A 13,879-nucleotide genomic window follows, 5' to 3' on the forward strand; every position below is an offset into this window, starting at 1 on the left:
AGGGATTGCAGTGCATGAAGATCCATCCTTAAAGACACCTACCACAGGCATACTCCACCTACTCTCTAGGTTTCATATCTACTTGTGCTGGGGTTGTTCCTCCTACTAATAGTTATCTGGTTCTACCACTGAGTCATTCTAGGGAGAAACAGTCCCAACATAATCCCAGAAGTACTCTCTCCTGCTCCTCTCTCCCCTCCCACTTTTACCCAAGAAAATTTCAGCTATGCATTTTGCTTTCAATAATACCTGAATTAGAAAGTCCTTGAAATAAGAGAAAGAAGTGTTATATGTCAAAATGAGCTATTCATTCCTGGTGATCATTAGAGTGTCACAAGAGAAGAAATGTACCCAGGAGGGTCTTGCAAAATTCCAACTCTGGGAATTATGTTTTATCTAAAGACTCTCCATCATTTCAGCAGCCCATTCATTTACTCAAAAATATTTATCAGGTGCCATTATATCCAGCACTGTGTTAACATCAGCAAGACATTAAATCTTCAAAGTAGTTTCTTATTCTACACTTATGTTGACACATTTAGGTGGGGCCTTAAATTCTCTACTCAGCTGAATGCTTTAGTTCCCCTTCTAAGTAATTTGTCATTTTCCGTCACATTTAAGTGGGTTTTATTTTTTATCAATGGAATTCTACCATATAGAATGGCATTTACATAAGAGTTCAAATCATGAGGAATAGCAATAGCAAAATCCAAGCATTACAGATTTAAATATTATTTCAGAATTAGATTACTGGAGTTAAATTTCTAGATTCTAGACTCCAAGCTTCAAGAAATAAATTACAGCTTTGACTACCCCCAAAGGCTAATCAAGCCCTAAGTATCCATAGAATAATTTGCATTTCTTTTCATGATCCAGACAAAAGGAGGAAACGGCCATAATCTGCCCTCACTGGAAACTCTAGCATCACGGGAATTTTCCCAGGCGGCTTTGTGGCAGTCTAAAGAGGCTCCAAGCATGTTATAACTACCATTCATTAAGCGTCTATTGTGCTAAACACTTTACATTCGACTTTAGCTCATTTTAAGCTTCCCTTGCAGTGTAAATATTGCAGTTCCTATTTTCCAGATGAAGAAATCAAGACTCAGAGAGGTTAGTTAACTTTGCTCAAACCAACGCAATTTGTGCCAGCGATGCATCTGTGACATCGCCCCATCAATTCTCTCCACAATGTGTTTCTACGTTTAAGAAAGATAAAAAAATCATCTGTGAAGGTTGAGGAGAGAGATGGGGTTGATAATGTCTGAGAAAGATTTCTGAACACAAGAGGAAATTAAAAAGAATATTCTGTAGCAAAACAAACCAGTCGCAGTTGTTTGGGTTAAGGAGGAAAACTCGCCTCGAGGGTCCCTGGGTCTACTTCCTCCTACCTACGGCTAGGCTGTGCCTGCACCCGGCCTGGTGATTGGCAGGCGCCTACGGTCTACGCAGGGATGGCCGCGTGGGAGTCGGAGCTCCAGTTTCTCAGCTCCTCTACTCCCGTGACCCTCACCCCCACCCCATCTTCAGCCACCCGCTGGGAGCTTCCCCCATCCCCACCCCCCAGTGCCGGCGAGGCCCCCAGGCAGAGGGAAGCTGCTGACTGATGGGGGCGGCCGAGCGCGAGAGCGCTGAGTGAGGCCGATGCGCCCAAGCCGCTTGGCCTCAGGACCCCGGCAGCTGTGGACGCCGGAGCTGGGCGCAGTCATCCTGATCCAGCCCGCGGGGCCTGATCGGAAGGATGCCTCGGCCTAAGAGCTGGCCTCGGGTCCTGGCGCCTCCAAGCGAGTAAGCAGGGGCTGCAATGGCTGTGCTGGGCCTCCGCGGAGGCCCTTGGAGGGCTCTGGGCCCTCACTGCCTCGAGGCCCTGCGGCCCAAGCCCTTAGAGCAGAGGCCGCGCTAGTCTGCAGGGGTCGGCGCAGGGCCAGAGGCAGCGGGTTCTCCTTTCCACTCCAGGTTGACCCTAAAGAAATGATTTAACCATGGCGATGGCAGCTGCCCACGCTGTCTGGAGGAGCAGAGCGCCGGGGACGCGGCAGCGAAGCTGGCCCCGAGGGGCGCCCAGGCCTCACGCGCCCGGCTCTCTCCCGGCTCTCTTCCTCCTCCTTCCCGGGCTCCGAAAGCTTGCCAGCCGCGGCCCCAGCCCTCCCCCAGCCTGCGCAGGGCTCCGCTTTCCCTCCATCAACTCCAGGCCGAATTCAATCCGAGAAGGCTCCTTTGAGCTTTTGTGTTTGCTGGGGGAGATGTGGGAGCAGGAGGGATCGCGTTACAACTTTCATTTCCTGAAATGTTTGAGGGAACATCCAGGGTTTTTATCCCCACATCAGGCCGGGCGATGGGCTCGAGTTTCAGGCCTTGTCACTCAGCTGTCACCAAACAAACGAAGCTCTCAGAGCCCAGGAGAGGGAGAGCTACCTGCTATTCATGACCCCTGGAGCAGGTGATCGCTCATGGGAAAAACAGGTAGAATTAATCATAGGGCTGCTCTCTGTTTCCTCTCCTTTTTGGCGGACCTGCCCACAGTGCGAAACCTATCAGCAAACAAATTAACTCTTTCTTGTCACCCAGGGGAACTAAAAATATGCTTTTAGAAAACTCAACACACGTTTCACACCAAATGATGAAATGAGAGTTGAAAGGAACATCTTACATCCCGCTCCACCTTGCAATTTCTTAGTTTGTGGGTTCTCATCTCGGTAGGATTTAGAACTTGGGGAAACTGGTAGAGAATGAGGCATCCTCATGTTACCTGGTCCTATCTACTGGATGGAGCCCCAGGTGTGGTCCCTGAACTCAGACAGATTTCAACATCTCCTTCTTGGCTGGGTGTCAATGCAGTTGGGATTGATCCTACTAAAACAGAAAATCTCTACTCCAACAGGAGTTTCTAAGAAATTTCTGTAAATTAGTGTTTTGCTTCTCCAGACTCTTCCCTAAGTCAATCATGCTGAGCATCCATGTTGCCTTCTGCATTGAAAAATCCAAATGTGTCTGAAATCTCCCCATTCATTTCAATTCTAACTTAATTCTAACACAATCCTAACACTTTTTTTAAAAAATTACTTCTTGCCTTACTTGAACTAAGACAGAAAGTTCAGCATACTGGTGTTCTTTGTTTTTGTAGATACTGTTTAATGGCTACTTATTAAACATTACAATACAAATTTCAAATTCTATCTTTATTTTCTATTTGGTTCTACTTTCCCCTTTTTAACTCTCTTTCCCTTCCCTAGAAAATAAAACTAAAGAAAGAAAAAGAGGAAATGCATCTGGACTTGCTTCTAAGATATATTGATGCTGGAAAAGTTAGGCAAGACAGCTTGGGAATCTTCAACCAGACTGATTTTTTTGAAAGTAGAAATATGGTAAGGGGCCAGTATTGTCATTCTGCCTTTTAGTTCTTCCATAAAAGTTATGAGTATGAGAGAGAGAGAGAGAGAGAAATCAGGAGATATACTGTATGTAAAATAATCCTCCTGGACTTCTTTATGAAGATTTTGTCTGTTTATTTTGAAAATAGCCATTGGTTCCAGATTCCCAGGACTGATTTTCTTAGATTAGCTATTTGTACTCAGAGGTAGAGCCCTGAGCAATATTATTCTTCAATTAAAATCAAGAACTTGACTTTAGGAGGAAGCATGTTATGTTTATATAACATCAGCAATGCATAGAAAATATTCACCACACATATCTGAAGAAAGACAAAGCTTCAATTGTTTGAATGTTCTTTTCACTTCATAGATACTAAGGCATGTTGATCTTCTATCAAGTTTAATTTTTTAAAAAGCTTGTTACCTACTTTCATCTCCACGGTATTTTAAATAAATACAGAGCTAATGCTGTCTTCCTTGTAACTACTTCCTTGATTTAAACGTAAAATTATCTTTTGCAACATATTATAGACTGCCATCTCACCCTCATAAATGTGCGTTTTCGCTACAAGAACTCCATCAAGTTCCCACCACTACCAGTCCCCACCACTACCACAGGCAAAAATGCTGCAAAGGTTAAGGGGAATATGACTGCATACAGTTACTTATAGTTTAATATACTATCTGTGTGAGGGCCAGCATAAAATGTCACAGTTATATGGGTTTGGTTTAGTTTATTGGCTTTTTGGGAGGGGTAGAGGGGGAGGAGGTAAGGAGGTATTCACAATCCCATTGTCTTTTCCTGGTATTTAGACCATTTGCAAAACTGGCAACTTAAATTAAAACAAGTATTGCAAAGCAGCTAAAGTTTTTCACTGAGAGAAAAAAAAAGGAGAGTAGTTACCTTGTAAAACGACTTAGTAACAAGAAAAGAAGATCTAGAAAGTTGATTTTACTGGCATCCTGGCTGGAATCTGCAGATTTTCTATCAAGGATGCTCTATGAAATGTTTTTTAACATTTCAATATTCTTTAAGAATCCTGACACTTAATTTAATGGTTTATGTCAGTAAAAATATGTCATCTAGACTGTTTTTCTCTTTAATATCCCACATGCATATCAGCTCAGGTCTTAAACCACCACCAACCCCTCACTGCTCCCCTCCCTGCCACCAAAGAATTACATTTCTACTGTAAATAAGCCATGGCATTTTAAAACCTATAATCAATTTTAAATCACAAATTAAAATAAATGATATGGCAAATTAAAATAAATTTGTCTTGTGTTGATCCATGAGTGTTTCTACTCGGTCTACCTATGTCAGTCTCATAAAATACTGATCTTATAGCGTGGGAAGGACAGGGGACCAGATAAAGGGAGGTGGTATACATTTCCATGCCTATTATGCTAACTAATTTCCATGCCTTATTATAGTAAGCCAAGAGCCAGAGTCTCTCTGTCTACTTATTTATCTTTTTAATGGCAACCACTAATGGCATTAAAGAAGGGAGAGTACCCAATATCACCTAATCATGTTTTAATTACAGTTGGGTAGCCACTTCAGGTAAGCTTAAATATGCGCTAAATCTGAAGGTAACCATTTTCTCTCTCCAAGATAAGATTGTTTGAGTTTAGGGTTTTAGGTTTTTGCTTGTTTCTGTATTTTCTATTTGGTCACACACAAAAAAAAGAAAGAAATGTTATTTCAAGAATATTTAACATATGGCAAAGGAAAAACAGTTAGCACGTTCCCAAAAGGAGAGAGGAGGGAAGATTCTCAGGTAGCAAAGCAGGAGGGAGCAAACCTTAAGGTGGTGGGTTGCACTCTGCTGCTGAGAACTGGGGTCTCAGCTGTCCATTAACAAGTTAAAAGGCGAGAAACTTAAACTCCATTGGAGAAGAGAGAGGCGTCCGTGCGCCTCAAGCAGTCTCTTTCTCTTTGTTTTTAAATGCTACTGCACTGTTGTTTCTCGCTGTCTGAAAGGACCACAGCGTCTAAAACCCTGATTGTCATCCTCAGTGGGAGAACAGGTTTCCAGTTTCATCAGCTGGACGGAAGTTGTATGTGTGAGTAGTTGGTTTAAAATATTAGAGAAAATGCAGCCTTTCCAGGGCAGTGCTTTTTCTGGGTAGACCAATAGCCAACAATTCGCCTGTGATTTTGATTATTTTTGTTCCTGGCTGGCTCACACAATTCGTATCTAACCCATCCCCTTTAGACACTCTTCCAGGTGGAATTATTGGATTCGGTCAGAATAGGGGAGGGGCCCCTATGCCCTTAAGGGTCTCAGAAGTGCCCACCTGGCTTAGGTCGCGGAACACGGGTGTAGGAGATGGGACTGAGCCTTAGGGTCCCTCAGTGTAAAATGTCAATGGGAGCGAGCTGGGCACACACACTAGTGCGCTGGCTTCGGGCAGCTGAAAGGGGTGATCTCTCAGAGTTTTTAGAGTCTCCTTCAAGGGAAAGCTAGGAAAAAAAGAGAAATGGAACGGAGAGAGCACAGGGAGCACCAGCAACCTCCCTCACCTTAACCCTAACGCACCTGTCCCTGTCAACGCCGTGGCACCTAACAAATCAGGGAAGAATGTGAGCCGCAACAACCTGACGCGAAGGGCGCTGCAGGCCTAGGCTGGTGCCTTCCGCTTGGGGCCCGGGCTGTGCGTGGGGGAAAAAGCCGCTGCTCGCCCTAGGGCCGCCAGAGAAGGGGGAAATAACCGACCTGGCCCCACCAAGAAAGTGGAGCTCTCCCACCCGTCACCCCCAGTCCTGCCGGAGACACCAGAAGCCAGGGCCCCTCTCTCTGCCGCGGGAAGTTCTAGGGACAAGCCCAGAAAGCGACGCCCTCTCTACCTGGCACCCCTCCTCAGAGCGCGCGGGTGAAGAGTTGGGTCCGAAAACCAAAGCCAAGACCCCAGGAATCGAAGAAGGAGACAGGAGGTGTCTGAAGCAAAAAGGCCACTGGGAAATGGGCAGCAGGGCCTAGGCCGCCTCCGAACCGGGCTCCAAGGCCTGTGCCATCTGCCCTGTGCGGGAAGCTCGGGGCCTGGGAGCCAGGGAGCGCTCACACCTGCGGAAGTGCTGAGGACGCAGCGCTCTGCCAGGGCGGCTTTATCCTGCCGCCAAAGGGCGAGGACAAGCCCCGCAGCAGAGCGTCCAGCGCCGCTCACGTGCCTCGCCTGGAGCTTAGCTCTCAGACTCTGAAGAAGGCGACTGGGACTTGGGCCTGGAAGCTGGCTTCGGCGTACCCAAGGCGACGACAGCTGAGTTGTACCACGAAGCTCAGGCCGAGGCCTCCTCCCTTGTCTGGCCTTCGACTCCATACTGGCAGCCTCTACTCTCAGGAACGCCGTGGACCGGCCCACGAGGCCCTCTGCGCCTGGAGCTGCGCAATGATCCGGGTCTTGAGATGCGCGCGATTCTCTCTGAACCGGTGAAGAGGAGGCTCTGCGTCACAGAGGACAGCGGCGCCCGAACTTCCCGCGCCTCCCCAGGGCCCAATGGCAAGAACGACCTCCGGCCTCCGGAGTGCACGAGTGGCAGGAAAAGATCCCCAGTTCTTTTGCCTCCAGAGAAGCGCGGGATACAAGCCTCTGGATCTTCAACCTAGAGTCCTGCCTTCAGAATTTGCCAAAGACTTGCAGGCGGTGGGGAGGCAGTAGGAAGTGAAGCCCCCTCCAGCCTCAGCCGCCGCCGCGTTTGCTACAGCAGCAGCAATGCAGCTGACACAGAGCAGAGGAAGGGCCGGGCTCCGCGCGGGTTCGGTGCCAGGTGTCCCGCTGGCCCTCAGCGGACGGGGGAGAGCGGCTAACAAGGGTCGATGCCCAGCAAACTCAGAGCTCCTCCGTAAGTGCCAGCGCCACTGCCTCTTCCTGGAAGCTTCCACTCCCGACTGGGGTCAAGACCACGCTGTCCTAGCCCAGAAAACAGGTTCAAGAACGGTGGTGCCCGGCCCCAGCGGCGCCCTTCTCCTTCCCTTAGCTCGCTGGGCTCTTGAGCCCCTACCTACAAAGCCAAAAATTCGGGAACCGGGGGCCAAACCCCTTGGCCTCTGAGAATTTAAGAAGTTTCGTTCTCAGCCAAGAGGTCAAGACAAGCAGGCAGCGGGGACTCGAACAATTGCGTATTCAGATTTAAATCATTAAAAAATAAAAATCACCGGAGTGTTTGTTTTTTTCATTTCACTTGGCACAATGGTTTGGCTGTATGGTTTCGTCCTAAAAACACTTTATTTATAAGCCGGTGTTCATTACTTTTGGCTATCGTTCTGACATCTGTAGAGGAGAAACGAAAAGTGGCTTTAGATTCAGTTAAACTGCGACGCCAGAAGGTAAATTGGAGGTCCCTTAACAGCTGGTTCCCGAAGATTTCCTCGAGGGAAGAAAAAAAATATGGTTAGTTTCCCCTAATGATTTCTCTGAAATGATCGCCAAAAAAACCTCAAAGCAATATTCAGTTTTCTCGCCTCCTCCCGCTTGTCCCTCTTTTAGCCAGACTTGAGCCGAGGATGGCGCAAAGAGGCACATTGTGCAATTTCTTATTAAACACATCTGGAATATGCGCGCTCTGGATTTAGTACCAGGGGTTTTACAAAGAGTTTATGACTGTGACAGAAAATTGTCCTTTTAACGAGTTTACAAGCAGTAATCACGCGGGCTTTTTACAGGACCAGCCCTCTTGTTCCTCGCCAGATCTGCAGACATGTCCAAGATTCACCAACTAAGGGAGCAGGAAATGGGTCGGGGCACCCTGCGAGACACAACTTCCACGAGCCTAAAATTATCCCAAGCGGAGCTGGGAGAGTGGGGGGTAGTCAACGGAGTAGGAAGAGAGGGCATGTAAGAAATTAAAGTAATTGGCCCTTCCTATTTTCCAGAGAGATTTCCGCAGCGTCCTTTGAAGCCTGTCAGGGTCATTGAAAGCTATCTTTGTGTAGGGTGTTTGTTTTGGGGAGTGAATGTGAAGAATGTGCGGAGATTCCCTGTGAGAGCCCCTCCTGCAGAGGGTGGCATTTCTCCGTGGCCCAAGACAGGGAGAATAAACACCCTAGTGACTTAAATAAACACCGACTTAATGATCCAAAACACTAACAAGGGAGATTGGGACCCTAAGCTCCCAAATCAAATGATGGTCTCTGAGCGGCTGTGTGCACATCTGTCCATCACTGAGGGGGAAAAACGACTTTATAAGTAAAAGTGTCTACACTTAAGTACAGTGACCATTTCTCCCTGGAACTCAATGCTATTTGACAGTTTAAAAAAATAAGAAGGCCTTGATTTCCCCCACATACCTCAGTTTTCTAGACCAGAGCAAAGAATAGGAAAGAGTAAAAAAGAAATAATATATTAATGGTGACACTTACAGATAGATAGGGAAAAATCAAAATTATGAAACTGTCATGTGAGAAAATACTTTCCCTAGGGAACAATATTTCACAAAGCACAAGCAAGCCAATCCTGTTATCCTGAGTAGAATTTTAATAAATAATGCCATTTGTTTCACTAATTTTAAAAGCTAAATACAGAAGATACATCACTTTGCCCCAGACATAAATAATATGGAGCCTACATGATTACTGGGATTTTTCTGGACACTATCTGGCACCACTGCAAAAGAGCTCCTGTCCTGCTGGTCTGCTTTCTATTTGTACAAATTAATTCACAATGTTTCTATTCTTGTTCTCTTTCCCTTTTTTTTTTCTTCAAGCAGATAAATTATTTTTACTTTCACAGTCATCATAAACTTGTTAACACAAATGAGCTTAGTTAACATATGAATGCTGTGAAGAGACAGTGGTAAACAAAATTGCATATCTAAATAATAAAAGTAAATAAATACCCCAAAGCTAAATTCACTCTCTTTCTGCCATATAATTAATCTAGTTACTACTCTTGGTTCAGATGATGGCCTTCAAAGTACCCTGCAATGCACAGCCACCATTAAGAAAAAAAAAAAAACAACTGATTTTTTAAAAATTAGGGCCCAATGACAGCAATACACCACTCACCTTTTAGAAACAGAATCATACTCCTGGTGTTCTACTAAGTTTTAATTTAGACTGCTTTAGGTACAATAGAAAAGAAACCTGAAAACACATGCTGTTTTAGTAACAAATACCAGGTTGCCAAGATTCGTTGGCTTACCTTTGCAAACTAGAAACTAGAAACAGGAGAAACCCTTAACAGGAGAAGGCTACAGATATGAAAGCTTTGAGGGCATGAGTAATGGCATTCAGGAAAGTGTTTTTTCACATTGGTACAATTTTAGAGTTTGTCATTAAAAAAAAAAAAAAACCCAAGAAAACAAACAACAACCAAAAAAATCCCACTAAATTTGAAAAAAATAGTTTCATTACTAATGGTCACGTCTATTTCTAACTTTCTCACATAGAGAGCATTAAGACATTTAGGCACTTGTTTTTTCCTCCTAATACTGTTCTTTTATTTTAATCTACATTAAATTGTTTAACACTAAATATGAAAAATGTAAACTCAATTTTTCCTTATCAAAGAAAGTTACAGATTGTATTTTTCCTATTCACCTTAAGAATGTAATCAGTTCCTCCAAGCCTGGAGGCTCTTATTTTCACTGTTTTTATCTCCCTTTCTCTTTCTGTTTCTCTCTCTTCATTTCCTTTTCCTCTTCACAACACATTTCTCCATAAATAAATTAAAAGGAAATAATAAAAATCCAGTTGATTTGTAATTCCCGTTCTTTGAAAAAAAGAAAGACTGCTGAAGCAGGCATATCAGTTGTGCAGAACTGAGACTGGGTGCCTGGGTGCTTTTGTTTGTTTGGGTTTTTTTTCCCCCTGATCTCTGCATTGGGAGGGAAAATGCAAAAGTGGAAAGAGTTGGAGAGAAGAAGGGGACTAAGCTTGAGATCGCTGTCGGTTTTGATTTTTAAAAAGATATTTGTGAAAGTCCACCATTCCTTTATGCACAAAGAACTCCAGAAACAAGCTGCAAAAATGTTCCTGATTTCTATTTACAAGTGTCCCTAGTCGCTGCAGTGGTTGCTGCTCCAGGCATCCCTTCAAGGCCCCAGTCCCTCCCCACTTAGGACCCCAAGTCCACCAGACTGGAGGTGAGGGGGCCAAGCAGAGAGTCTTGGAGCTGATGCTGGTGGGCCTGCAGGCCGTGACTGGGCTGCGAGGCTGTTAAGCCGGGGAGAGAATAGTTCGAGCTCCTGGCGTGGCCCATATTGCCCTGCAGCAGAAGGACCGAGTTCTGGTCTGGACTTTGGGGAGGTGAGAATTCCTCTTCTGAGCTGGACATGAGCGGCTTGCCCCCTTCCAGAGGAGAAAGTTGGTTCTGCTTGTTGGAGGAGGAGTTATTGTTTTCGGTGTTCTCCCTAAGAAATAGAGGACAACACCATATGGTTAAAAAAAAAAAAAAAAGGTTAAAAAAAGTGTGAGATGGAGGGAGGGGAACTGGAAGGAGGAAAGGGCCATTGTGCAATCTGTCACCAACCCAAATGGAAGAGCTCTAACCTTCCACCCATCCCCAAGGGTAATGGGGGAGGTGAGAAGTCAGAGGAGCCTGGAGAAACGGAGAGCTACGGACAGAGCCTCCTGTTAGGAGCCAGATCCTTTTCTCTTCCAGATTTCAGGAAGTGATAGATTAGCAGGATTTACTTGAAATATACAAAATATACGTTTTAAATTTTGTTCCAGCAGTTACATTTAAACACATATCAACTAACACCATGTTTAAACGTAACTAAGTTTGAAAATCTTTCAATAAATGGATGTTGGTGATAAAGAAATGATAGAGGACAGAGTCCAATGCACAAATGTTTGGGGTGAATCAAGCCCATTGCCTTGTTCCTGTATGAGACAATTAAACATCCAGTTTTCCTGCCCCAGCCCAGAGTTGGTGGTTTTGCAGACACAGGACAGGTCATGGGAAGTGGTGCCCAGAGCGGCCCAGTGACCTGAGTAAACACAAGGAGCGCAGCCAGTCTCTCTGATTTCATCTGGAGTCGGCCCTAGGGCTTGGCTTACAGGACGGCCGTTTTGTAATTAAAGGCTAACTGCAACTATATAATCCCTGTTTCTGTGTTACTTGCTAACTCTTCAGTCCCTCGTGGCCCCCCTCTCAAACTTTTTACCAACATCCAAAGCAACCCATCCTTTCTGGGCAGGGGAAACTTCGCCGCCCGGCACAGGCTGCCAGCGGGCGAGGTCCCGGCACTCGGTCCCGGTTAACTTCAGGATTTCGCTGCTCTTGCAGCTTTCGCCTTCCGAGTGCTCGCCCGGTATTCCCGACTCCTAGCGCCTGTCTCCTCCTTTCTTTTCCCTTATCCTCACAGTCTCTGTCTCCCGGCGAGCCCATTTCAGCTGAATTTATCCTGGCTCCGTGGTTTTCCACCCAGAGAGGAAAGGAAGCAAGACCTTCGGCCCCCAGGCTTGGAAGCAAACAAAGGAACCTAACCGGCCCCTGCGCTCAGGTTTCCCCCAAACTCTTTGGCTTCGCGGAGCGCTCTCCCTGCCACAGCCACCTCCCCACCGTTCTTCTGAATCTCTGTCGGAAACTCCACAGAGAACGGAAGGAGCCTGGCCAGGTGACAAAGGTGTTGCCCCGAGGTGGGGGAAGTTAGAGACCAATTTTTTAAATATTGCCTTATGAGCTCCAGTGCGAGAGAAGGCTGAGACTGGAGACCCCTTCCTCGTCTGGGCAGGCGGCGCGGACAGCCAGACCGACCGGCTGCAGCGCCGGGCCACGAGCGAGCGAACACGGCGAGGATCGACCCTTTCTGAATTTGGGGCTCCGGGAAGTAAATGCAGCGCCAACTCTCCCCAAAGCTCTCTTTTCAGTGTATTTTTAAAAGACTCCTCCCTTTGTCCAGCTAGTGAGAAATGAAGCAGGCTACCTCTGATTCAAAAGACTATCAAGAGAGAAACGGGTAAAACTGGGCGGGAGTGAGGGCAGGGCCGATATCTCAGGCCAGCTTCACCCCTCTGGGGAGGAAGAGGAGAGAGGTTCGCGAACCTTAGCTCTCACCGAACCTCAGCTCCCACCGAACCTCTTTCCTTGCGACACCAATCAACGCTTCCCTGCCCATTGATTTAGAAACTCACTCTCCACCCACCGCTCACCGCCGCGGCCAGCCAGGGAGGCATGGAAAACAAACCTAGCGCCAGTATTTCCCGACACTCACATCCCAGAGAAACCCACTCGCGGGTGCTCAAAGCAAATGAGGCCCCATCCTTAACAAGGAACCTCAGAGTTCATGAACTTTCGCAGTAGCGCGGCGGAAGCCTGCGCGCCGCCCGGTGGACGGGCTCCGGCCAGCGGGGAGGACTTGGTGGCGGGTGCCTGCGGGGGCGGGAGGGGGTGGAGGGGAAAGGAAGGTTTCCTAGGGTCGCCCGAGTGGCAGGAAGCACGCCGCGTACCTTTCCTTGGCTTCCGCTGCCCGGTCTCTTTGCCTCCGGTTCTTAAACCAGTTGCTGACCTGGGTGGTGGTGAGGCCGGTGGCCTCGGCCAACTCCCGCTTCTCACGCGGCGAGGGGTAGGGATTGTGCGCGTACCACTCCCGCAGCACGCCCCGAGACTTCTCCTTGAAGCAGTAGCTGGTCTCCTCGCCGTCCCAGATGGTGCGCGGCAGTGGGAATTTTCGGCGCACCCGATATTTGCCCACGGCGCCCAGGGGTCGGCCGCGCAGCTTCTCGGCCTCCACGTAATGCGCCTTCAGCCACAGTTGCTGCAGTTTGGGGTGGTTGTGAGGCGAGAACTGGTGGCTCTCCAGGATCTTGTAGAGCTCACGGAAGTTGCCGCGGTGGAAGGCGACCACCGCCTTGGCCTTGAGCACGCTCTCGTTCTTGTGCAGGTGGTCGCAGGCGGGCAGTGACCACAGGAACCTGCCCAGGCGCTCCAGATTTCCGCCTTGCTGCAGAACCTCGCACACGCATGCCACTTGCTCCTGAGTAAAGCCAAACGACGGCAGCATCGACATGGCTGGGGCCTGCCGGGGCGCACGGCCCAGGCGCACGCGGCTGGGAGCAGAGCCGAGAAGTAGGGGGCGGCGGCCGCAAGGGATGGGGGCGCGGCTGTTCCTAACCTCCTCCCTAGGCTTTGCAAAGGCGAAAATCCGAGTCGGAATTTGGAGGTGGATGGCCAAGAAAGAGGAGGAAGAAGAGTAGGGGACGCGCTGAACAAGGAGCCGCCGGCGCACTCAGTAGCCTTTAGGGCCTTGTTGCCTCGGACCTCCCGCCCGGTGGATGCTGCTAGTTGCCGGGGAACTTGGTTTCTGTTCTCCCCGCAGCTGCCTTAAAGCGCGCAGCGTCTCCGGCACGCTGATTGGCTGCGGGAGGCGCCTATCCGGGGCTGGCCAGCCAGCGCACCGCCCGGCCGGGCAGCGAAGCCGCACCGCCCAGCTCGGGGAGGGCGAGCCTGAGGAGCTAGGAGTTGTGGTGGTGGTGGCGGGGGGCGGGTGTTGCGAGGGCTGCGGGGGTAGGGAGTGGTGGGAGGAGAAGGAAGAGGAAAGGTGGGAAGCCAGTTGGGGTCTGAGC

At 48.2% G+C, this 13,879-nt stretch overlaps 1 protein-coding gene across 1 annotated transcript; it reads right to left on the minus strand.

Moving 5' to 3' along the window:
- Positions 1-8,820: 8,820 nt before the first annotated feature.
- SIX1 (SIX homeobox 1) lies at positions 8,821-13,612 on the minus strand. The gene is made up of 2 exons (XM_012435638.3): positions 12,764-13,612; positions 8,821-10,719 (listed from the first exon to the last, which is right to left on the minus strand). Exons 1-2 carry the CDS (start codon positions 13,321-13,323, stop codon positions 10,425-10,427), a joined length of 855 nt encoding a protein of 284 aa, XP_012291061.1. The 5' UTR covers positions 13,324-13,612; the 3' UTR covers positions 8,821-10,424.
- Between the last annotated feature and the right edge of the window lie 267 nt (positions 13,613-13,879).

Source organism: Aotus nancymaae, unplaced genomic scaffold (assembly GCF_030222135.1).
Source record: "Aotus nancymaae isolate 86718 unplaced genomic scaffold, 86718_ANA_hifiasm-v0.15.2.pri h1tg000011l, whole genome shotgun sequence".
Lineage (NCBI taxonomy): Eukaryota > Metazoa > Chordata > Mammalia > Primates > Aotidae > Aotus > Aotus nancymaae.